We start from the raw sequence: 26060 nt of genomic DNA, 5'->3' as shown, positions 1-26060 counted from the left end.
GGGATTTCACCATGTTATCCAGGATGGTCTTGATCTCCTGACCTTGTGATCCGCCCGCCTCAGCCTCCCAGAGTGGTGGGATTACAGGCGTGAGCTACCGTGCCCGGCTCATAACATATTAAAGTACCTGCACCAGGAGTGGGGTTGATGTTAGAGTTGGAAGAAAATAGAATGAATTAGAATCTCACATCATGATTCTTAGATTAGTATATAAGGTGGTGTGCCAGGGTAAAGCCACAATATCTTCTTAAAACTTATCTTTTCTTCATAATAAAAACTGTTAACAATTTTAAAAGTATTTTGTAACCAGTCTGCCTTTTTAAAAATTTATTTTTGTGTACCCCCAGCTTCATTAAGGCATAATTAACGAAAACTGTATATATTTACGAAATACAACATGAGATTTTGGTTATACTTTGTGAAATGATTACATCAAGCTAGTTAATATATCCATCACCTCACATACTTAACCACTTAAAGGGTGCGAACATTTAAGATGTGTCTTAGCAATTTTCAAGTATATTCTACATTATTATTAACTCTGATCACTGTGCCATACGGTATATCTTCAGAACTTATTCACTCGTTCTAACTGAAACTTTGTACTTTTTAACCAACATCTCCCCATTTCCCACCCGTACTCCTAATCCCTGTTAACCACCAATCTACTCTCTGCTATGTTTGACTTTTTTAGATTCCAGATATAAGCGAGATCATGCAGTATCTGGCTTTCTCTGCCTGGTTTATTTCACTAAGCATAATGTACACCAGGTTCATCCATGTTGTAGCAAATGACAGGATTTTCTTCCTTTTCTAAAATTATTTTTTAAAATTTTTGTAGAGCCTAGGTCTCACTATGTTGCCCAGGCTTTTCTCAAACTCCTGGCCTCAAGCAATCCTCCCGCCTAAGCTTCTGAAAGTGCTGGGATTATAGGCGTGAGCCACTGTGCCCAGCTGATTTTCTTCCTTTTTAAGAATGAATAGTATATCTATTTCTTTATTCATTCATACACTGATGGACACTTAGGTTGGCCTGAGGGAAGGGGTGACCTGAGTAATGTAATACTGTCTTTCCCCCCTTCTTCAAATATGTCTTTCCTTATTGCTGTGTTACACACAGATTCTATAATCTCTCACCATGTTTTCTTAGCTCTTATGAACATATTTTTTATTTTAATTTTTATTTTGAGTTACAAGGTACATGTGTAGGATGTGCAGGTTTGTTACGTAGGTAAACATATGCCATGGTGGTTTGCTGCATCACCTAGGTGTTAACCCATTTATACCGGAGGTTGCAATTTTTTTTTTTTTATATGAAAAATCAGACCTTGGCAATGACCTTGAGCTGTAAGATATAAATAATTCCCACAAGCTTGGCATTCCAGTAATGGAGCACCAGGCATAAATGGTTTGAGCTCAGTATGCATTAGCTATTTTTCCTAATGCTCCCCCTCCCCCACCCCACCCCCTGAAAGGCCTCAGTGTGTGTTGTTCCTCTCCCTGTGTCCATATGTTCTCATTGTTCAGCTCTCACTTATAAGTGAGAATATGCGGTGTTTGCTTTTCTGTTCCTGCATTAGTTTGCTGAGGATAATGGCTTCTTGCTCCATCCTTGTCCCTGCAAAGGACATGATCTCTTTCCTTTTAATGGCTGCATAGTATTCCAAGGTATACTTGTACCACATTTTCTTTATCTGGTCTATCATTGATGGGCATTTGGGTTGATTCCATGTCTTTGTTATTGTGAATAGTGCTGCAATGAACATACACATGCATGCATCTTTGTAATAGAATGATTTATATTTCTTTGTGTATATACCCAGTAATGGGATTGCTGGGACAAATGGTATTTCTGGTTCTAGATCTTTAAGGAATTGCCACACCATCTTCCACAATAGTTGAACTAATTCACATTCCTGCCAACAGTGTAAAAGCATTCCTCTTTCTCTTCAACCTCACCAGCATCTGTTGTTTCTTGACTTTTTAATAATTGTCATTCTGACTGACATGAGATGGTATCTCAATGTGGTTTTGATTTGCATTTTTCTAATGATCGGTGATGTTGAGCTTTTTTATATATGTTTCTTGGCCACATAAATGTCTTCTTTTGAGAGGTGTCCACTCATGTCCTTTCCCCACTTTTTAATGGGGTTGTTTGTTTTTTTCTTGTAAATTTGCTTAAGTTCCTTGTTGACTCTGGATATTAGACTTGTCAGATGGATAGATTGCAAAAATTTTTTCCCACTCCGTAGGTTGCTTCTTTGCCCTGATGATAGTTTCTTTTATTGCGCAGAAACTCTTTAGTTTAATTAGATCCCATTTGTCAATTTTTGCTTTTGTTGCAGTTGCTTTTAACGATTTCATCATGAAATCTTTGCCCATGCCTATGAACTGAGTGGTATTGCCTAAATTTTCTTCTAGGGTTTTTATAATTTTGTGTTTTACATTTAAGTCTTTAATCCTTCTTGAGTTAATTTTTGTATAAGGTATAAGGAAGGGGTCCAGTTTCAGTTTTCTGCATATGGCTAACCAGTTTTCCCAGCACCATTTATTGAATAGGAAATCCTTTCCCCATTGCTTGTTTTTGTCAGGTTTGTTGAAGATCAGATGGTTGTAGATGTGTGGTCTTATTTCTGAATTCTCTATTCTGTTCCATTGGTCTATGCATCTGTTTTTATACCAGTATCATGCTGTTTTGGTTACTGTAACCTTGTAATACAGTTTGAGGTCCAGTAGCATGATGCTTCCTGCCTTGTTCTTTTTGCTTAGGATTGACTTGGCTGTACGGGCTCTATTTTGGTTCCATATGATTTCTTAAGTAGTTTTTTTTCTAATTCTTTGAAGAATATCAGTAGTAGTTTAATGGGAATAGCATTGAATCTATAAATTACTTTGGGCAGTATGGCAATTTTCATGATACTCATTCTTCCTATCCAGGAGCATGGAATATTTTCATTTGTGTTCTTTTTTATTTCCTTGTGCAGTGGTTTGTAGTTCTCCTAAAGACGCCTTTTACTTCCCTTATTAGCTGTATTCCTAGGTATTTTATTCTCTTTGTAGCAATTGCGAATGGGAGTTCATTCATAATTTGGCTCTCCGCTTGCCTGTTGTTGGTGTATAGGAATGCTTGTGACTTTTACACATTGATTTTATATCCTGAGACTTTGCTGGAATTGCTTATCAGCTTTAGAAGCTTTTGGGCTGAGACGATGGAGTTTTCTAAATACAGGATCATGTCATCTGCAAACAAAGACAATCTGAATTCCTCTCTTCCTATTTGAATACACTTTATTTCTCTTTCTTGTCTCATTTCCCTGGCCAGAACTTCAATACTGTGTTGAATAGGAGTGGTGAAGAGAGGACATCCTTGTCTTGTGCCAGTTTTCAAGGGAAATGTTTCCAGCTTTTGCATATTCAGTATGATATTGGCTGTGGGTTTGTCATAAACATCTTACTATTTTGGGGGATGTTCCTTCAATACCTAGTTTATTGAGAGGTTTTAACATGAAGGGATGCTGAATTTTATCAAAGGTGTTTTCTGCATCTATTAAGATAATCATATGGTCTTTGTTTTCAGATCTGTTTATGTGATGAATTACGTTTATTGATTTGCGTTTGTTGAACCAGCCTTGCATCTCGGGGATGAAGCCTACTTGATTGTGGTGGATAAGCTTTTTGATGTGCTGCTGGATTCAGTTTGCCAGTATTTTATTGAGAATTTTTACACTGATATTCATCAGGGATACTGGCCTGAAGTTTTTTGTTGGATCTCTGGCAGGTTTAGGTATCAAGATGTTGCTGGCCTCATAAAATGAGTTAGGGAGGAGTCCGTCCTTGTCAATTGTTGGGCTATTTCACAAGAAAGGGTATCTGCTCCTCTTTGTATTTCTGGTGGAATTCAGCTACAAATTCATCTGGTCCTAAGCTTTTTTTGGTTGGTAGGCTATTTATTAGTGCCTCAATTTTAGAACTTGTTAATGGTCTATTCAGGGATTCAGTTTCTTCCTGATTCAGTCTTTGGAGGGTGTATGTGTCCAGGAATTTATCCATTTCTTTTACATTTCCTGGTTTATATGCATAGAGGTGTTTATAGTATTCTCTGATGCTTGTTTGTATTTCTTTGGGGTCAGTGGTGATATCCCCTTTATCATTTGTTATTATATCTATTTGATTCTTCTCTCTTTTCTCTTTCATTAGTCTAGCTAGCAGTCTATTTATTTTATTAATTTTTTCAAAAAACCAGCTCCTGGATTAATTAATTTTTTGAAGGGATTTTCATGTGTCTGTCTCCTTTGTGAAGGTATTTTTATGCATGGATGATTCAAATTGGTATTTCTGCAAGGGAAGTAGCATTGGAATGTCCTTTTCTACCATTTTGCTGTCCTCACTTCCCACCATTTTCTGTTAAAAAATGCTCATATCATAGAGTCAAATGAAAACTTACAAATATTTTAAAATAGAAAATTATATATACACGTATGGAACTTTGACTTATAGTAAGCTACATTGTGTTATCAACAGCAAACTCCTCAGAGGCACCCATTCCTTCTCATGAATAGGTAGGGAGACTTCATAATAGTGGAAGAGCTTGATTAGCAAGGCTAACAAATTATGCTGAAGATGGAGTAAGGTTTCCTACAGGGTATGGGATAGACTATTAATAATTGTAAATATATAAAATTGTCATTTTGTTTATTGATTGATTGAGACAAGGTCTTGCTCTGTTGCCCAGGCTGGAGTGCAGTAACACAATCACAGCTCACTGCAGCCTCCAACTCCTGGGCTCAAGCGATCCTCCCATCTCAGCCTTCCAAATAGCTGTGACTACTTGGAAGTAGCCACCATGCCTAGCTAATGTTTTAATTTTTTGTAGAGATGTGGTCTTGTCATTTTGCCCACTTGATCTCAAACTCCTGGGCTCAAGCAATCCTCCTACCTTGGCCTCTGAAAGTGCTGGGATTACAGGCGTGAGCCACCATGCCCAGTCAAATTGTCATTTTAAATTCTACCAATGGCTAGCCACTTGTCTGTCTCTGGCAGTGTTACTACCACATTTTATCAACTTTAAAAGGGATTGTGATAGTTTTTGCTGAAGAAATCACACATTCATTTAAATTTTTTTTCAAATTATTTATAGTTTTTCTGCTCTGCTTCTTGGGAGTAGTGAGTTCCAAAAGTTGTCTCCTGGCTTTAAAAAAGTAACTCTTTGTGTACGTCCATTATTTTTTCACATCAAATGGTTGGTTGCACCCCCACCAAAGAGCCCTATTAGAACATGCTCAGTGTGTCCCATATTAAGTTTCATGCCTCAAACCAAAGTGTCTCTCTCTTACATCACATTTCTACTTTCTTCCCTTTCACAGGAATATTTCTCATAAAACCGTCTAACTTTAATCTCTCTTTTCCTCTAATTAACTTATCAACCTCTATCCTCTTTCCTATATGGCTTTTACTTTCAGCTTTATGTTGAAAAATTGTACCCTATGTCCCTAAAACTAGGAGACATTTTTCACTTCTCATTTAGCTTGAATTCCCAGCAGTATTTGATTCTCTTAACCACTTGCTGCTTCTCAAAATGCTTTCTCCCTTGGCTTTTAGGTGTTTGTTCTCTTTATGTTTTCAGCTTACTTCTCTAGCCCCATTTTCTTCATAGGCTAATTAACTTTTGCCCAGCAAGTAAATATTAGAGTTCCTCAGGGCTCAGGCCTAGAGTTTCTCTTCTTTTTGCTCTATATTTTCTCTATATTTGCTCTGTATTTTCTAGGTAGTCTCATTCTGCTAGTCTCATTCTGCCTCTGCCATCAGTTACCATGCATAGCCTGATGACCCCGGATGCACAGCTCCTGCCGTTATCTCAAAACTTGAGCTGTGCATATCCAGTTACTTATTTAACATCACTTGGATGTCTCAAAGGCCCCTCCAACTCAGCATTTCCAAAACTGAACTCATGATATCCCTCCCAAACTGATCGTCTGTCCATGGACCCTATCCTAGTGAATGGCACCATTATCCATGTACCTAAGCAAAAACCTGGGCGTTTTCCTTGATACCTCTTTCTCCTGAACCTAATATCTGTAATCCATCACCGCCACATCCTGTTGATTTTGCTTTCCTAATTAATTTTCTAGGAACATTTTAATTAAGGTTTGTGAATAAGATTAGAATTGTATCTTTAACCTATAGTACGTATTATATCCTATAATAGTATGGAATATTATACTACATTGTATTTTAAAGAAGCTCACTTTTTTCTGAAGTCTGAGAAACCGTCATCTGCAGTAACCTTCTAATTGGTCTTGATCCTATTAGTATGCTCCTTTAATTTTTTTTTTTTTTTGATATGGAGTCACGCCCTGTCGCCCAGGCTGGAGTGCAGTGACGTGATCTCGGCTCACTGCAACCTCTGCCTCCCAGGTTCAAGTGATTCTCTTGCCTCAGCCTCCCAAGTAGCTGGGATTACAGGTGCATGCCACCACGCCGGGCTAATTTTTTGTGCTTTTAGTGGAGGTAGGGTTTCACCATCTTGGCCAGGATAGTCTCCATCTGACCTCGTGATCTGCCCACCTCGGCCTCCCAAAGTGCTGGAATTACAGGCATGAGCCACCACACCCAGCCTAATTTGTTTTTTACCTTGGAACCAAATCAGCGATCTGACTGGTACATCTTATCCTAGCTTAACCTCACAAATTAAGGCCAAAAATCTTAACAAGACATATGAGGCCCCCTTCATGATTTTCCCTCAGCCTCCCTCAGCAGACTGAGTTCACACCAGAGTCCCCTTGCTTGTGTCCATTCAACTACAGTGGCCGTCGCAAGCTGAACTTGAATGCTTTCTCTTGCCATCAGCTCTTTCACATCCTATTGTCTCTGCTGAAACATGGGTCTTTACCTCCAGTTCCTATCTTCTGCTAAGCTAAATCTCATTCATTCATCGGAATAAAATGTAGACGTCATAGCTATCTGCTCCACTTCCTTTGATATGTCTCCCCAGAATCACTCAGCTGGAAATGGATTCTTCTGTTGTATGCTCTGATCAACTCTGTACCTTTACTTTGTGATGTATTATGAACTGTTCATGTATGAGTATTCCCAGGCTTTTGCCTCCCTCTGCTTCTTAAAAGAAACCATAGTAATCATATATTAGTCTCCCAGAAGACTTAATTCAGAATGTTTTTTAAAAATTAACAAATTTTCATCTAATAGTTGTCATCTTTCCTTTAAATTTGTCAGAGAAACTCTTCGTGTGAGAGAGTAGTCATATAATTCATAATATTGACATGGCAATGTTATTCATACTAAAAAACCAGTCAGTCAACCAGAATCTCTCTCTGTTATCTTCTACCGTGTGTGTGTGTGTGTGTGTGTGTGTGTGCGCGTGCGTGTGTTGGTGAGCAGGGGGCATGTTAACAGAAAACCTTGGACATAAACCATTCTTCTCATTAATTGGGAGCAATTAAGTCTCTAGAACAAAAATGCTATAAAAAATACCAAAATACTTCTGAAGAATTTTCCAGAAGCATTTTAATGAAGGTCATGAAGGTGATTATAATTATAAAATTTTAAATAAAGGAGGCATAAAAAGTCAAAGCTGCCAAATAGTGTCTTAGACTTTTCTTAAAAATCTTATTCCATATAGGGAGGAAGGAATGGATGGATGGATGGATGGATATGGAGCAAAGGGCAATAAGGTATATGGATTTAATGTTAACTTGAAAGAGTCCCTGGGAAATGCATAGGCAGCTGTATGAGTCTATGCATAGGAAGAGGACCCTGCAAAGAGGCAAAAGTGATGTTAACCAGGGAAACTTAAAAAAAAAAAAAAAAGTACAGAAGGTTCGAAGAATGCAATCTTGGATTTATCTTGGGGCTCATTTTTCTATTTCTGTTTCTAACACTACTTTGATTAGGGTAATCACTAAGCACTATAATTAACAGGCCCACAGCTGTATAGTGACTCAAATACAACTGAAGATTAATTCTTGCACATGTAACAGTCAGAAGTTGATGAAGGCAAAATTTATCTAGAGAAAAGTCTCTGACACTGATTGGAAATAAGAATTTTTACTTCCTCCTATCTTTTTTCCCTGCCTCTGCTTCTCCTCCTCCTGCCCACAAACTCCACAACTTTGGAAACTCAGTGGTGTTTTACTACATATTTTTCTATTTTTTGGCTGTTACTAATATCTGTATTATTTTGGATACTCCATAAGAAGTCATCATTGAAAAAAAGTTCCACTTCACTGCTCAACATGGTCCCTAAGGAAGGAATGTGTGTTCTATTTAAAAAGGTCAAAAAAATTAACCAGGTACGGTGGTGTGCACCTGTAATCCCAGCTATTCGGGAGGCTGAGGCACGAGGTGAGAATCGCTTGAACCTGGGAGGTGGAGATTGCAGTGAGCCAAGATCGTGCCACTGGACTCCAGCCTGAGCAACAGACCCAGACTCTGCCTCAATAAAATAAAATAAAATAAGATAAAATAAAATAAAATAAAACTGAAGTAATATAGATGAATTCATCCTTTATTATTTCTTGAATGTAATTTTGCATATTTAGCTCCTTACAAAAAAAATTGTTTGAAAATTATAGTGTTTAAATTAAACATTTTTCATAAACTCCATATTTACAAAGAACTTCTTTTACCATAAAAATTTGTTACTTTATTTCCTTTATTCTTTGTTAACTCCAGAAATTTAGTATGGATCTCTAAAGTACTTAATTTAGAAACTGAAATTCAGCATTTTCCTGAACATTTGGCATATATTGTTTCCATGTATTTCTGTTCAGCAATGTATTGTTCCTGAATTAATACTACTTGTGTTATTTACGTTTATTTTTATAAACACTTGATACGGCTTCATAGTCATTTTAGACATGTTTGAAACGGAATTAATTCTGTTGTGACTTCTGTTCATGTAGTCTCATTTTTTCTTTTTAACAGAGATATGACGGAAGTTGTACATATTAAAGATAGGAAGGAGGCAATTCATGAATTAAAATATTCACCAGATGGAACTTACCTTGCTGTTGGATGCAATGACAGCTCAGTTGATATTTATGGAGTTGCTCAGCGTTATAAAAAAGTTGGCGAGTGTTTGGGATCCCTTAGTTTCATCACTCATCTGGACTGGTCTTCAGACAGTAGATATTTGCAGACAAATGATGGAAATGGGAAAAGACTTTTTTATAGAATGCCAGGTAACAATTTCTAGCAAATTATAGATTTGTAGTGCCTATACAATATTTTAGAGTTTTACTAGAAGCAGATTTTAAGTTACATTTGACATAGGAAATCAAAGAAGATCTGAGCTGGTATTTCAGGCATTGTAGACTTTTCTGTAAGGCTGCCTTATTATATTGAAATCCTTTTGGGTTTTTTCCAACTTTATTGAGGTATAATTGACATTAAAAAATTGTATATATTGAAAATGTACAATGTAAAGTTTTGATATATACATTGTGAAACAATTTCCTCAATCAAGCTAAATGATGTATCGGTCACTTCACATAGTTACCATTTGTGTGTGTGTGTGGCGAGAACATTTAAGTTCCACTCTCTTAGCAAATTTCAGATACATCATACAGTAACAGCATTATTAACCATAGTCAACACACTATGTATTAGATCTTTTGAATTTATTCATCCTGTATAACTGAAACTTACATCTCCTTATATCCACCCCCACCTGGCCCCCACTTCTACCTCTCCCAGTCCTTGGCAACTACTACTATAAATCCTTTGGTTCTTAATTAAAACTCCTTTGGCTGGAGGATCTAAAACAGATTCGCTTTTTATTGAATTCCATACCATGATCATAGTGTATGGTAAAGTACCACTGTATCTTAGAGAGTCAAAATGCCATTTTTGTGGGTGGAACTAATTAAGTGAATATAATTACTGGAAATGTGTGACCAATAAATTATTTGTTTTTTGTGTTTATCTCAAATAAACTTTGCAGGCTGGGCATGGTGGCTCATGCCTGTAATCCCAGCACTTTGGGAGGCCACAGTGTACCGAAAGCTTGAGCCCAGGAGTTTGAGACCAGCCTGGGCAACATGGCAAAACCCCACCTTTACTAAAAATACAAAAACTAGCCGGGTATGGTGGTATGCACCTGTGGTCCCAGCTATTTGGGAGGTCGGGACGGGAGGGCCATTTGAGCTTGGGAGGATGAGGCTGCAGTGATGAGGCTGCAGTGAGCCGTTATGTTGCCATTGCACTCCAGCTAGGTAACAGATCAAGAGGCTGTCTCAAAAAAATAAATAAACTTTGCAAATATTAATAACTAACAAACTAACTTTGAAAAACAGAATTTCAACCAAAAATTTTAAAAGAGAAGAATAGGCTATGTGCAGTGACTCATGCTTGTAATCCTAGCACTTTGGGAGGCCGAGGCGGGAGGATCTCTTGAGCCCAGGAGTTTGAGAACAGTCAGGGAACATGGTGAGACCACATCTCTACCAAAAAGAAAAAAGAAAGAGCAGGGTGTGGTGGCATGCACCTGCAGTGGGAGGATCATTTCAGCTGGGAGTTCAAGGCTGCAGGGAGCCAAGATCATGCCAGTGAACTCCAGCCTGGGTGAAAGAGCAAGACCATGGCTCTAACTAAACAAATAAGTAAATAAATTAGCAAGTGAGTGAGTGCGTGAATGAATGGGATAAAAGCAGAATCATCGAAATATTACCTCTTAGTAATTTTTTTTTTTTTTTGAGACAGAGTTTCGCTCTGTTGCCCAGGTTGGCGTGTAGTGGCATGTTCTCAGCTCACTACAGCGTCTGCCTCCAAGGTTCAAGTGATTCTCCTGCCTCAGCCACCTGAGTAGCTGATATTACAGGTGCCCGCCACCATGCCCAGCTAGTTTTTGTATTTTTAGTAGAGATGAGGTTTCACCGTATTGGCCAGGCTGGTCTTGAACTCCTGACCTTCAGTGATCTGCCTGTCTCGGCCTCCCAAAGTGCTGGGATTACAGGTGTGAGCCACTGCACCCGGCCACTGCATAGTACTTTATTTGTTGTGATGTAACAAGAACCTGTTACGTAAAATAAGCTGCATAATTCAATGAATGCATCTCCCTAAAAGTTTTTCATTAACAGTCTACCTAATGTAAATATATTATCCTACACTCATCCTTTCTTCTTGGTCTTTTCTAGATCTCTCTTTTTTTTCTCAACTATGTATCTTAGGCTTCTTTTTTATTACCTGATTTGCCACTTTCTCATAGCTTTTACCTTTTTTTTTTTTATAACTTACCCTGTTATGACTAATCTGTATCATTTTTTAAATAGGATTCAGTTTTCTTCTCCACATAAGGGAACCTGCTAAGCTAAACATTCAAGGCAATGTCTGTCTCTGAATCAGTATAATTTTTGTAGTAGCTTTTTATAAATTTCTTGCATTTAGTTTTCTTTTCTCTTAACCCAAACTTACCTACCTATTTATGTATTTTCTTCTAAGTGAGGTGAGACGATTCATTAAATTTTGGAATTTACTATGTTCTCAGTACAGTTTAGGCTTGAGAAAATCAAATGAAATAACTTCTTAAATTAAGACTCTTTGATTTATTTTTAGGGGGAAAAGAAGTGACAAGTACAGAAGAAATAAAAGGTGTTCATTGGGCTTCATGGACATGTGTTTCAGGCCTTGAAGTAAATGGAATTTGGCCCAAGTATTCAGATATCAACGATATAAATTCAGTAGATGGAAATTATATTGGCCAAGTTTTAGTTACAGCTGATGACTATGGAATTATAAAATTATTCCGATATCCATGTTTAAGAAAAGGTACCTTTTCTTTCAAAATATTGTTAAGTAACCTGTCTCTCACAGAAGACTTTTATATTCTTGCAGAAAATTAGTCTTGAGATAAAGGATTTCATATTTTTGAAATTTACACAGATTGGTAAAGGGTTTCATTTTGCTAATTCAAAAATTATTGTCATATGCTACATTTATTTTGGTCATGAAGTTTTATTAGAAAATTCTTTTTGAATTCATATGTTATGAATGCATATGTTCTTTATGAATGCATATATTCTTTATGAATTCATATGTTGTTATGAATATCTCTTTCTTTTCAAAGAAACATTTTTCTTTTCACTTCCTGAATTCCTTCATAGAGTCAGACTATACAATGATGGTTTTGTGTGTGTGTGTGTGTATATATATATATGTATATATACACACACACACACACACACACATATATATATATAATTTTTTTTTTTTTGAGACAGGGTCTCGCTCTGTCTGTTACCCAGGCTGGAGTGCAGTGGCGATCTCTGCTCATTTCAGCCTCCACCTCCTGTGTTCCATCAACCCTCCTGCCTCAGCCTCCCAGGTAACTGGGATGACGGGCATGCACCACCACACCCAGCTAATTTTTGTATTTTAAGTAGAGACAGGGTTTCACCATGTTGGCCAGGCTGTGTCTTAAAGTCCTCACCTCAGGCGATCTCCCTGCGTCAGCCTCCCAAGATACTAGGATTACAGGCGTGAGCAGGGTCTGATGTGGTTTAGCTTTGTGTCCCCAGCCAAATCTCATTTTGAATTGTAATTTCCGGGTGTTAAGGGAGGAACCTGGTGGGAAGTGATTGGTTTATGGGAACAGTTTCCCCTATGCTGCTGTTGTGATAGTGAATGAATTCTCATGAGATCTGATGGTTTTATAAATGGTAGTTTTTCCTGTGATCTCACGCACTTCTCCTTCATGCCACCCCGTGAAGAAGTTGCCTTGCTTCCGCTTTGCCTTCTACTATGATTGTTGTAAGTTTCCTGAGGCCTCCCCAGTCATGCTGAGCTGCAAGTCAATTAAATCTCTTTCCTTTATAAATTACTCAGTCTTGGGCAGCTCTTTATAGCAGTTTGAAAATGGACTAATATAGGGTCTTATCATTTGGTTATTTTCTACATGTTTTATATTATCACCTCTTTTTCTTGGATCTCTTCTAAAATGATACAAATCATTCTGTTCATAGACCTGGGATAAATAAATAAAATGCTCTATTAGGTATCATTTATTTATTCCATGCCTATTTCATAAAGTATTTGAGTCAGCTCATAACAAGTCCATAAGTACTAAAGTAACTATACAAATAGAGAATCAGTATCAAGGGAAATACAAATAGAAGTACCATATTCAAACTAGATAAAGAAAATGACAGTAGTCAAACATCAAATTTAATTCTGAGCTTCGTGGAAACCAAAAATAAAGCAGGGCACAAATAGTTTTCATTCTACATTTTTAAAAAAAGCATACTTACTTCTCTAGCAAATCAAAGTTTCTTTGGAAAATTTTTGAGGAACTTTCCTGTGGTATGGGACTTTATATTAGATGTAGTGAATGTGTATTCCTAGAGCATCAGCGCCTGTAGCAGATGCAGTAGTGATTTTTCACCTGGCTTGTTGATACAAGTCGTTGGGCAAACATTAAAAATGTGGCTTAGTAAAGGTGATTTTTGGAAACAGCTAAAGTAGTTCGATTCAAATATATAATCAACTGATGTCAAACTTAAGGGCTTAATTTTTCCAGAAGCCCAGGCTGGTGTTTCCGTTGTGCCTCTAAGGTAAAGTGATGAGTTTAAGATCTTGCCAGCTTGCCATGTTGTTGATTCCTGCCTGTGAGATGTCAGCTTCCTAGGTGCATGTGAAGATATTTCACTAAGTATGTTAACAAAGGTGTGTTAGTCTGTTTTCACACTGCTATAAAGAACTTCCTGAGACTGGGTAATTTATTTTTTTAAAAATGAGGTTTAATTGACTCACAGTTCCTCATGGCTTGGGAGGCCTCAGGAAACTTACAGTCATGGCAGAAGGTGAAGGGGAAGCAAGGCACGTCTTACATGGCAGTAGGAGAGAGAGCAGGAACAATGGGGGAACTGCTGAACACTTTTAAACCATCAGATCTCATGAGAACTCACTCACTGTCACGAGAACAGCATGGGGGAACTGCCGCCATGATTCAGTCACCTCGTACCAGGTTCCTCCTTCAACACATGGGGATTACAATTTGAGATGAGATTTGGGTGGGACACAGAGCCAAACCATATCAAAAGGCTGGTTAAATCTCTAACAGTTAAAGTACCCTCTTTCTGAGTCCCACCACATAGCCAGGACATGAGAGTCACCAGGCACAACAAATTTTAAGATGGTACTTGCTTGGTTATAAAGTGTGAGATTCAGTAAGAGTCATGATGATCTTACTCTTAGACGTTGCTCCTACTTAATTGTTTCACGTACTGCCCTCTATGCAAAAACAAAAATACTTTAATCTTCTGAGTTTTCTTAGTCAAGTGAATAGGATTTATTGATTGTTTTTATCATTTGCAAGAGAGAATTTGGTATTATTGCACAGTAATTTTATTTCATTTATAAAATGTGTAGTAGTTCTTTGAACTGCTGTGCGAATATTTTACCAAAGCCTAAGAATATTAGTCTTGTTTTGAGAGATTATTCACTCCTTCAAGGACATAAGTATAAATTGCTCCTTTTTTTTGTTTCCCTTTTGTTAGATTTTTTGTTGGTAATTTATTTTCTAGTAAGGGTGATTTTTATTTCTAGGCACTTGTGAATCAGCTTGAGATTGTAGCTAGGTAAGTGGGAAAGACAGAATACGACTACTGCATTTTTAATGGATTAATATAAGTATTTTAAGATTTCATGTTTTGCAGACCACTTGGGCCAAAAAAGATTATGTATGTATTGAATTCACATAATTACATACCTTGAAGTTAGCAGTATTACTAGAAATATTCTCTTTCTTTTAGAGTAATTATTAAGTTGCATTGCTAGTCCAAGTTAAGGTTAGAAAAATGTAGCTGATGTATTAATGTATTTTACATATCCACTCAGGTCATATTCATTAGGTGACTTCTTAGAAGTGCAGCATTTACAAAATGTGGATTTTAAATAATAGAATTAGTTTATGTTATAGAATCATTGTAATTGAAACAAAAAATATATGAAGTTAGCGCAAAGAGAGAATGATCGTATGAACCACATATACCCTACATTTTCTGCACTCTAATTTCAGCCCAAAGCATTCCACCCCCTTCGTATTTTTTTCTTCATTATCATCCTCTTTTTCTCTAGTTTCACCTGCTCCTGACCATAATCTCTCTGAAAGAATCGAGGACTCTTTCTAGGCAGCAGCATAGGGGCTGTGGTGGATGGTGAGCAGGTCAGGGAGAATGGAAAGGTGAGGGCAGGGTTACATTAGCCCATCACCTCCATCACTGTTAATAATGACCAAGACCCTCTCTGTACTTCTTATTGGCAAATGAAAATTTATATTTGGAGAAAATATCATTTAGATTCCAGGAAATTCATAGGAAAAACCAAATATCTTACAACAACAACAACAACAACTTTATAACAGGGACTTATTCAGTGCTGTTTTCCATTTGTTGCATGTAGCTTTAATGCCTTTTTTTCACTGCTGCAAAATATTGTGTTGTAAGTTTATGCTGCAATTTATGCATTTATTCGCCTGTCATTGGACATTTGGGTCATTTCCCATCTTTTGATATTAAATGCAGGTTTCTTAAAGTAGTGAAATAACTAGGAGTGAAATTTCTGGGTCATGGAGAATGTGAACGTTATAAGAAAATACCAAATTATTTTCCAAAGTGGTTATACAATTTTACAAAGCCTATTGATTCAGCACTTGATATTGCTATACTTTCTAACTTTTGCAAATCCAGTTAGTGTAAATGATGTCACATTGAGGTCTTAATTTCCATGTGTCTGACTACAAATGAGGTTAACCATCTTTTAAAATATGTTTTGGTCTTCTGTGTTTTCTTCTCTGTGAAACATGGGTTCATATCTCTTTCCTGTGTTTCTATTGGCTTATTTCTTTTATTGATCTGTAAGAATTACTTTATATACTCTTATAATACAAATGCTTTGTAATTTTTATAGTTTGCAATTATCTTTTCCCAGTTTGTGACTTGCCTTTTTGTTTTCTTGATGTATTTTCTTGGCCAGTTCTTAATTTCAGTGTAGTTAAGTCTATTTCTCTTTCTTTTCTTATAGGTAGTATAGTTTTGTGTATTAGGAAATTGTTGCTTTTACTAGGGTCAGAAAGATATTTTCATATATTTATATATTCCCATATCTAGAAGTTTAATATCATTAAAACATAGTTAAATGGAAAAAGTCTTTTGTCATATTGCTACAATATATTGAAAATATTTAGTTCGTATTACCCTTGTGTGAAAATGCACATTAAAACACATTAGGAAAGAAATGGAGTAATTGAAACACAAATATTTTAGTATATTTCTTTATCCTTACCAAGAATTTTCATCTTCTTTTAAATTAGGAAGCTTCTATGATCATTATAGCTTGTCTTGATAAGTTTTTTCTCTGAGATATTCGTCCTAATTGATGATATACTGTTTAGGCCTTAACTATTCTTATTATTGAATCATTTTTATCATAGTTTTCATAATCAAAAGGCACCTTGTGAGCATATAATCCAATTTACGTTTTAAAATGAGGAAATGGAGTCCAAAAGAGGTTTGGTGGAATGCTCACACTTCTGTGCTATTAAATGGTCAAACTGATGCTCAAGCACTAGTCTTTTGATTTCAATTCTGATATTCTTTAAGCTACATCAAACTTTTGCCCTCTTCTGTGCATTATAGGAGTTGGAATCATGTTCATGCCCTCAGTTTCCTTCACTACTATTTCCTTCGTTACAATCTAGCATTCCAACTCAAATGTCCAAGCAGAGCAAAAGGAAATGTAATCTTTCCTTTTCCGTTCTTTTTCTCTTTCTTCGAATATCTAATGAGTGTTTGCTATATACCAGGCACCAGGGATATACATTAAACAAGACACCACCATTCTCTTCAAAGACCTTATAGTTTTAATGGAGGAGTGAACAAGTAAATAGTCTGTTACATTTCAGTGTTATATAAGTATAATCACAAAGAGTAATCACAGAGAATTCTGGAAGCATGTAACTTGGTCTTGGTGAGTCAAGGTCACTTCATGAAAGATATGATATCTAGGTTCACTTTTAAGATACCCATTTATCGGAACAAATTATTAAAAATTAAACTGGTTATTTAAAATTATTAATACAGTCCCATTGACTAAAAATAACCGATTTCCCTTAGACTTATTTTACAACTTTCTTGTTTAGTTGCCTTGGTTTATCCAAGAGGGTCTTAAAGTTGGGAAGGGACTTACAGGATTATTTGTACCTCTCTCTATCACTCAGTGTAGTCAGAGTAGATGCTTTAACTCTTTAATTTGCCCTGACATAACAAATTAGTAGATCTTAGAACTTGGAATTTTATTTGTTCGAATTTCTGGCTTTACCTTTTAAGACTCTCTGATGTCTAAGAGTGCTTGAGGTTGCATCAAAAGTAGTAGTAGTAGTCAAAGCTCTCTCGATAGGCAAGTAATGCATTCCTATATAAGAGCCCTTACCTTATAGGATTTGCTGGGTTGAAATATGGGAAGTTAAATTAGTGACTTATTTTAAACTACATAAAAAATTTATTCCTAAAATAACAGTATTACTATTAAGCAGCAATAAATTATAACTTTAGATGAGTTTTGATTCTATTTTATGTGTTAATTATGATAGTTATCTTAATGACCAAGATGAAAGTTTTTCTCCAGAATTTTGTTGATGGGGCTTTGGCATCCTGATGTACAAGTCTTCTATAACTTAATATAAAATGTTCAAAACAATATCAAAATGAAGCTAAGCATCATTGTATCCTGTGTACTTTAACAACAATATGTATATAATGCCACATACCAGGAGGAGGAGATAGAGAATATATTCTAAAAATATATTCCTGTAAGATATAGTGGCTCATGCTTGTAATCCCAACACTTTGGGAGGCTAAGGTGGGAGGATTGCTTGAGCCCAGGAACTGGAGACCAGCCTGGGCAACATAGCAAAACCTTGTCTCTGCCATAAATAAATAAATAAATAAATAAAATATATCCCTGTTGCCACAGAGATTTTTAAGAAAATGAACCACAAAGTTAAATGATTCCTTTGTTATTGGAGAAATTGGGTGTATACCACCTTAGCCAAATGATACAGCTTAACATCTCTAATGATAGAACTGACCGTATCCCCTGAAATGACATATCCAAAAGGATGTAACATTGCCCATACCCAAAACACATCACCTGAATCTAATCATGAGGAGGCGTTAGACAAAACCCAAATTGAAAGATATTTTTTAAAATATCTGGATTTTAAAAATGATTTTAAAGGACATTGTTGGAACAACTGGGCATATTTGACTTTGATTAATATGATGTATTACATTGATTGGCTTTTTAATGTTGAACCAAACTTGCATTCCTGGCATAAATCTCATCTGATTATGTTGTTTAATCCTTGTTATATGTTGCTGAATTCAGTTTGCTACTATTTTGTTGACGACTTAAGTCTTAAAAGGATCCTCTGGCTGCTTCGGTTGAGAACAATGGGGGTAAGGTCGAGTTGATTAGTTCTTTGAATTTCACTTAAGCCCAAAGGCCTCAGGCCAAAACATTCAAATGTTTCAGTATAAAAACAGTTGATTCCCAGGTTTTTCTCAAAGTGGTAAGATAATGCCTCACAGCCTTTGTGGTTTCTTGTGAATCAGCAGAGGAGATATTTACATTCCTTGATACAGATTCATTCATTTGTTCAATTTTTGAGTCAGCTTATTTCCCATTTGTTCATAATTCAGTTAATAGAAGGATGATACAGTGGTTCATGTATAAAAATTGTTTGAAATGATATTTTGTTTAGCATTTGTTTATCAATTTAAAGATATATTTTTATTATAGGAGCCAAGTTTAGAAAATATATTGGCCATTCAGCTCACGTAACTAATGTCAGATGGTCACATGATTATCAGTGGGTTATTTCTATTGGTGGAGCAGATCACTCTGTCTTTCAGTGGAAATTTATTCCTGAAAGAAAACTGAAAGATGCTCTTCACATAGCACCCCAAGGTGAGTAGTATACATTACCTAAGCAATTTCCCTGTCAAATAATTCTTCAGTAACCCCCAAATAACAATTTTATGTTAAAGTATAATCTAGCCTCATAAGCTAACAGTATAGTTTGTTATTAGTAGAAATTTCAGGTTAAAATATTAGTTCTGTATGTTTAAAGTTAGATGTCATAGAGTGTGGAATATAAAGTAATTTTGATTGCATTTTAATCTATCAAATAATGAGTGAAGAAACAATTATATTAATAGCAAAACAAACATTGAATATATCCTCTGGGAGATGGGTATCTAGATTTTGTAAATGCTTTTATTGACCAAAATTATCTAATGTCAATTCATCTGTTGCATATAGTATTTTTAGCTATTTTTCATGTTAATTATAGGTTATATTCACTTATATTTGCACAGACATTTAAATTTGATGTAGCGGTCATTGGGGAGCCAGTGAAGGGATTTAAAGGAGCTATTGAGTTTGCAGTGAGTGGAGAGGAAGATAATCTGTAGTACAGTTTACTGACATCTGTGTCACTTGAATAGGTAATTTCATTTGATTGTTTTATGGCTTGTCTCCATGTCAACTGACGTAGCTCTTAATCATTAATTTTCCAGTGCTGTTTTGAAAATGAATCTTCTTTAAACAAGTAACATTTCATTTTTAAAAATTACAGAAAGTCTGGCTGACTCTCACAGTGATGAATCAGATTCAGATCTGTCTGATGTTCCAGAGCTGGATTCTGAAATTGAACAAGAGACACAGCTCACCTACCGTCGACAGGTAATTTTCTATATCACACAGTTTTTCTCTGAAAAGTCCAATTTCTTCTTTATCTTGCTCCCCGTTAGTCATCTGTTGTTATCTTTTGTGTCTTTAATTTCCCAAGCAATGTATGATTATATTAGTTTTCCGACTGTCAGTGTTAGAGTACTCTTGTGTAAAATTTTTTTATATTAAATGGTTGGTATATTAAGTATGCTTGCCTTCTATTTGCCTATAGGATTTTGTCATAGTATACTCACATTTATTCCCTTAACAGTATTCTTTTGTGAAGTATAAAAATTTCCTGGAACACTAAATATCTGTTTGTCAGTGTGATATGTAGAAAATGTGAATTTGTTTGTTCTTTCCGAGGGAGTAAATTTCATGAATTACTTTTTCATTTAAGACTATTATTAAAGGTTGTTTTCTGACAATGTCTGAAAGTTATATTGAGAGTATATGAAAACCTTTATTAATATATATTCTAAGAATATTTCTACTTATGTACATTTTTTAAAGGTTTACAAAGAAGATCTACCTCAGCTTAAAGAACAATGCAAAGAGAAACAAAAAAGTGCTACTTCTAAAAGACGAGAGCGGGCTCCAGGAAATAGTATTCGATTACACTTTGTTCATGGGTATAAAACAACTATCTTTCATTTATATGTTTGAATTTTGGTTCACACTTACTAGCTTAACATCTCTAATGATAGAACTGACTGTGTCCCCTGAAATGAATGACATATCCGAAAGTATACAACATTGCCCATGGGGAAAACACATCACCTGAATCTAATCATAAGGAGACATTAGACAAAACCAAATTGAAAGATATTTTTTAAAATATCTGGATTTTAAAAATGATTATAAAGGACACTGTTGGGACAACTGGGCATGTCTGTGCTTTGTAACTTTAAACAAGTCACTTAACCTCGCTGCTTCTTTTTTTGTGTCTGTGAAATGGAGATAATAGTAGTACTGTGTTAGTCCATTTCACATTGCTATAAAGGAATACCTGAAGCTGGATAATTTATAAAGAAAAGAGGTTTATTTGGCTCAGTGTTCTGCAGGCTGTACAAGCAGGGCAGCAGCCTCTGCTCAGTTTCTGGTGAAGCCTCAAGAAGCTTTTACTCGTGGTAGAAGGCAAAGGGGGAGCAGGTGTGTTACGTAGTGAGAGAGAGAGCAAGAAAAAAGGGATCGAAAGGGAAGGGGGTTGCTGGACTCTTTAATCAGATCTTGTTTGAACAAATCAGGAGATAACTCACTCATCACCAAGGGGATGGCATAAAGCCATTCATGAGGGATCTGCCCCCATGACCCAAATACTTCCCACCAGGACACTTCCCAGTATCCCACACTGGGGATCACATTTCAACAAGAGAATTGGACAGGACAAATATCTGAATCGTATCAAGTACCTACCTTACAAGGTTCTGATGAGGAGTGAATAAGGCAATGCCAGTAGTGATTTACAACATTATATGGCACATAATAAGCACTATGTAAGTGTTTATTAAATAAAAAAATAAATCTTATGAAAGATTCATATTTATGGAAATGGACCTCTTTAAACAATTAAGTAAAATGTAAGAGATAATCATCTCCCCTTAATATGTCTAATTTGGAATGATATTGTAACTTCTTCTTGCATGAGCATTTTTGCCTAAATATTTTAATTTCACCAAAATATAGGTTCTGAATTCTCTTAGAACATCCGTCAAGACAGGTCTCACATTTCATCTTGGCAGAAATAGATTTTCCAATCTGACTCTTTTCTACCTTTCACCCAGCATTCATTTTCTTACCTGACTGATAATACTTATCAAGAATTTTAAAAAGGATTTATTCAGTAAAAGTATTTTTTCTCCAGTGTTAAAATGGTCAGTAGTTTTTATGCAGTTGTATTTTATGAATTGGGTTTCTTTGAAGTGCAAAGCAAGGTTGCTATAAATGGACTTATTTTGACCATTTAAGATTTGGCTACTTTGTCCTGGATGAATATAATATTTTAAAATTGTTGTTTAAACTTATTTTTGGAATATATGTTATATTAAGGTGTATAAAAGGGTACAGTTTGAAAATCTTTCTCCCACCTCTGCCCTCCCAGCCATCATTTCCCCTCTCTGCAGATAGTCACTATTACTTAGTTTCAGAAATACTTATACAACAATTACGAATATATATTCTTTTCTATACCTTTTACTTGTAAAAAGCAATTGTTTTATTTTATAGTATACAATTTTAATATTATACTTACGTAAATAGTAGTATACTATACATACTATTCTCTACCTTGTTTTTTTCACTCAATATTATACCTTAGATTTAGCTATTTGCAGTCTGAGCAGTTCATAAAAGTTTATTGGATCAGAGATGGTGGTATTTTTTAATTGTTCAGGCTGGGCATGGTGGCTTACACCTGTAATCCCAGCACTTTGGGAGGCCAAGGTGGGTGGAGCTGAGGAGTTCGAGACCAGCCTGGGCAACATGGGAAAACCCCATCTCTACAAAAAGTACAAAAATTAGCCAGGCACAGTGGCACGCAGCAGTAGTCCCAGCTACTTGGAGGGCTGAGGTGGGAGGATCGTTTGAGCCTGGGTGGTCAAGGTTGCAGGGAACTGTGATCACACCATTGCACTTCAGCCTGAGTGACAGAGCAAGACCCCATCTCTTTAAAAAAGAAAATTGTTTCGTATCCTGTAAAACTGGAAATTGAATGATTCACTCAAAGGGTACCTACTTCTCCCCTGTATAGTCTGTATTGATCAGATAAAAGACCAAAATTAATTACATATGATTTGTTTTCTGTATTAGTTACAGAGGTTATGACTGTCGAAGTAATCTGTTTTATACTCAAATTGGTGAAATTGTGTACCATGTGGCAGCAGTGGGTGTCATTTATAATCGACAGCAGAACACACAGCGTTTTTATCTGGGTCATGATGATGATATTCTCTGCCTAACTATTCATCCTTTGAAAGACTACGTGGCAACAGGCCAGGTAGGTTTGAAAGACTGACAGTGAACCAGATAAGCTACACCTTTGTTTGAGTTTAAATAAATTAATCATATATCTCTTTTGTGTTCCAGGAAATGAAGAGTAAAGAATTCTTTAGAATGGGTTTTATTTTCAGATTATAAATAAAATTTACCCCAAACTTTTTTCCTACAGTTTTACTTAAAGTTTTTATTGTTTTAATTCGAATTATTTTAATTTAAATTTGGAACTCATAGCTCTGGCTTCTTTTTTCTGTCATGATATTAAGTTTTTAAATTAGTGAGTAAAATTAAAGAAAAAATAAAGACTAGAAATCTGGTTTTTTTTAGGTTGAGTTACCTAAAACAGTAAATAATTTAACAAATGTCCTGTGACAAACCAAAGGACGATGTCTGTTTATTTTACAACCAGGATAGTAATCTATTCAGGTTTACCAAAGTAGAAAGCACAAATATTGAAATAAAAAACCCTGGGAAAATCTTAACTGATACCTCTCTATATGGATTTCTTAGAGCAGGAAGGGAAGAAATGAAGTTTATAGATTCTTACTCTATGTAAGTATTTTACTAGTTTATTGATGTATATTTATTCTCACCTCAACCTTGTGAGAGTAAAATTATTTCCTTCAGTCTACAAATGATGAGGTTTAGGTTTGGAGAAATTAAATAATTTGCTTAACATCAATCAGCTAATAGGTAGTAAAGCCTAAAGCCTTCAGTTTGTCTGGCTTTAAACACTGTGTAAATATACCTTTTAGCTAGGATATGTGTAAAAGGGGTCAACTTGCATCCTCCTATATAGCTTTCTTGAAAGGAGAGAAAACTCCTCCCTTTTTTCTTTCTGCCATTCTTCTTCCTTTCTTTGTGCCTCTCTTTACTTGCTCTTTCTCTCCTTCCTTTCCCTTTCCTTATTCCTTTCTTTCATTCACTCAGAAACATTAAGCACATTCTGTGTAGCAAGAAATGTGCTAGAAATATAAAGATAAATAAGACAACTTCTTGCCATGGTGGAAACTCATATTCTGAGTTGTAATACAGTGTCCTAAGTATAGATCAGAGAAGCTTGTCTCATCTATATTTATAACAATACCTTAGCACTATTGATGTTTTGGGGCAGGTAATTATTTGTTGTGGGAGGCTGACCTATGCATTGTAGGATATTTAGCAGCATCCCTGGTCTCAACCCGTTAGTGTCAGTAACACCCACTTCTCTGAGTTGTGGCAACCCAAAATATCTCCTGACAGTGCCCAGATGTCCCTTGGAAGGCAAAATCACCCTGTTTTTAAATGTAGAAATATGTACAATGTCTTGTAGCAATGTAATGAAGAACTAATGATTAATTGTGTCCAGTAGAATCGAAGAAACCCTCGTAGAGATGATGACATTTGAGCTGAGTTGTTTACTTGGCAGAGGGGAAGTTGGGAAAAAGCATTCTAAGTGTATTATAGCATGTGTAAAAGGTAAAAGTAGAGCCAAAAAAAAAAAAAAAAAAAAGCCCAGATTATTTAAAGAACTATACATAACCCACAGTGTTCAAATCTTAGAATACATTATGGACATTAGTGGAGGAACTAATCAGGAGGGTAGGTGGAGGTTAAAACTACCTGGTTATCCCATATATTAACACAAACTGGGTCTTGGATGCACAGTTGTATTTAATGTTTTACGATCTAGCCTTTCCAGTGCAGGCACTTTCTGAGAAACCTTTGTCCTCATTTGGGGCATTTTCTTGTCAGGTTTTTGTGTTTGTTTTTGTGGGTATTTGCTTCATTCCACTTCTGAGTTTTCAGGTAGACAGGTGTGATTAAAAACTCTGTTCTAAAGTGTTTATTGTAGTGGAGTAATGGGTTTGCAGTAATAAGTCATACTTTTCCACCGAAGGGGAGGGTTTGGGAATCGAGACTAGATAAAGTTAAGTTGTTGGAAGAATTCCTTGATTGGAAATTTTACCTTTGTGTTTTGATGCTCTGTTTCCTGAAAATAACTCGGGGATGCTCTAGGTTTGTCCATCTACTGCTTTGATTCCTTGGCTCTCACCCATTCTTTCACTTTAAGAAAAAAAAAATAATAATTGTTGCAGAGGTCTCTGTATTTTGTGGCTTCCCTTTTGTAAGAAGCACTTTTCCCAAATAAAACAATTTTTAAAAAAGCAATTTAGATGAAAAATCTAGAGAGTTTTTGCCTTTTGGAGAATTAAATACAAAGAATAACCCCTTGTTAGGAACTGTAATCTTAAGTGGAAATGAAAGAATGTGAAAGAAACTTACCTGGAAAGTCGAGTAACGTGACTAATTGTACTATCATTTAGAACTTTTGTTTAATTCAGCAAATACTTGTTGAGTGCTTCCTATTCAAAAGCATTAAATGACGGGCGGATCACGAGGTCAGGAGATCGAGACCATCCTGGCTAACATGGTGAAACCCTGTCTCTACTAAAAAATACAAAAAACTAGCCGGGCGAGGTGGCAGGCGCCTGTAGTCCCAGCTACTCGGGAGGCTGAGGCAGGAGAATGGCGTAAACCCAGGAGGCGGAGCTTGCAGTGAGCCGAGATCCGGCCACTGCACTCCAGCCCGGGCGACAGAGCGAGACTCTGTCTCAAAAAAAAAAAAAAAAAGCATTAAATGTTGTAGGGGAAACACAAAGATAACTTGGACTGGCTGCCACTATCGGGAGCTCAGAATGTAGTACAAGAATTGGACAAATTACTCTGTGTGTATATGTGTATGTGTGTATATGTGTGTGTGTGTATATATATAATTCACTAAAAATACACTGATTTAGATGTCCTGTGGGCAACTCAGGTTCAGTATGTCTAAAACAGAGATAAATAGCATTAGTCTTCCCTTCCAAACCTGTTCATCCGTTTCTGTTTCCTTCTTAGAACATAGTACTTTTTAACTTGGTTGCCTAAGCCTGGAAGTTAATCTTGTTCTTCACCCCTAAAGCTAGTCAGTCCTCAAGTTGCACCCATTCTTTCACCTGAATAGGTATTTATTCTTTATCTTCAATATTCTTTTTATCTCTAATTTTTCCATACCTCTACTGACAATCAGTGCTTCACAATTTCTGAAACATTACTATAGCCATTGGTCTCCTGCTTAAGTTTTTTCCTCTATCCATTTTCCCCGTTCACTAGTAATCTTTCTAAAAGTCTTAAAATTCTTCCATGTTTATTAGTATTAATAGCTTGTAGGCTGTCTAAACAGCTGTCTAAATAGCCACAAGCTCTAAATGGTAAGGGATGAAAAGGGGAGGTTGGAGAGTCAGACTTGGTTAAATGCAATTCAAGGCATAACATCAATGCAGAATTGGAAGTTGACTCCC

The 26060-nt window shown here is 36.1% G+C and overlaps 1 protein-coding gene across 1 annotated transcript in view; it reads left to right on the top strand.

The window, feature by feature from the left end:
* Positions 1-26060, top strand: part of EML5 (echinoderm microtubule associated protein like 5) — a 196277-nt gene that overhangs the window by 72599 nt on the left and 97618 nt on the right. Inside the window, exons 11-16 of the mRNA XM_011974323.1 lie at positions 8941-9197; positions 11569-11781; positions 18811-18978; positions 19649-19755; positions 20257-20375; positions 22552-22738. Coding sequence (XP_011829713.1) covers positions 8941-9197; positions 11569-11781; positions 18811-18978; positions 19649-19755; positions 20257-20375; positions 22552-22738 — 1051 coding nt within the window. The remainder of the gene's footprint in view (positions 1-8940; positions 9198-11568; positions 11782-18810; positions 18979-19648; positions 19756-20256; positions 20376-22551; positions 22739-26060) is intronic.

The sequence above is a fragment of the Mandrillus leucophaeus genome, unplaced genomic scaffold, assembly GCF_000951045.1.
Source record: "Mandrillus leucophaeus isolate KB7577 unplaced genomic scaffold, Mleu.le_1.0 Scaffold144, whole genome shotgun sequence".
In the NCBI taxonomy this organism is placed as follows: domain Eukaryota; kingdom Metazoa; phylum Chordata; class Mammalia; order Primates; family Cercopithecidae; genus Mandrillus; species Mandrillus leucophaeus.
The sequence above is the reverse complement of the archived record's forward strand: the minus strand, read 5'-3'. Positions and strand labels throughout refer to the sequence as shown.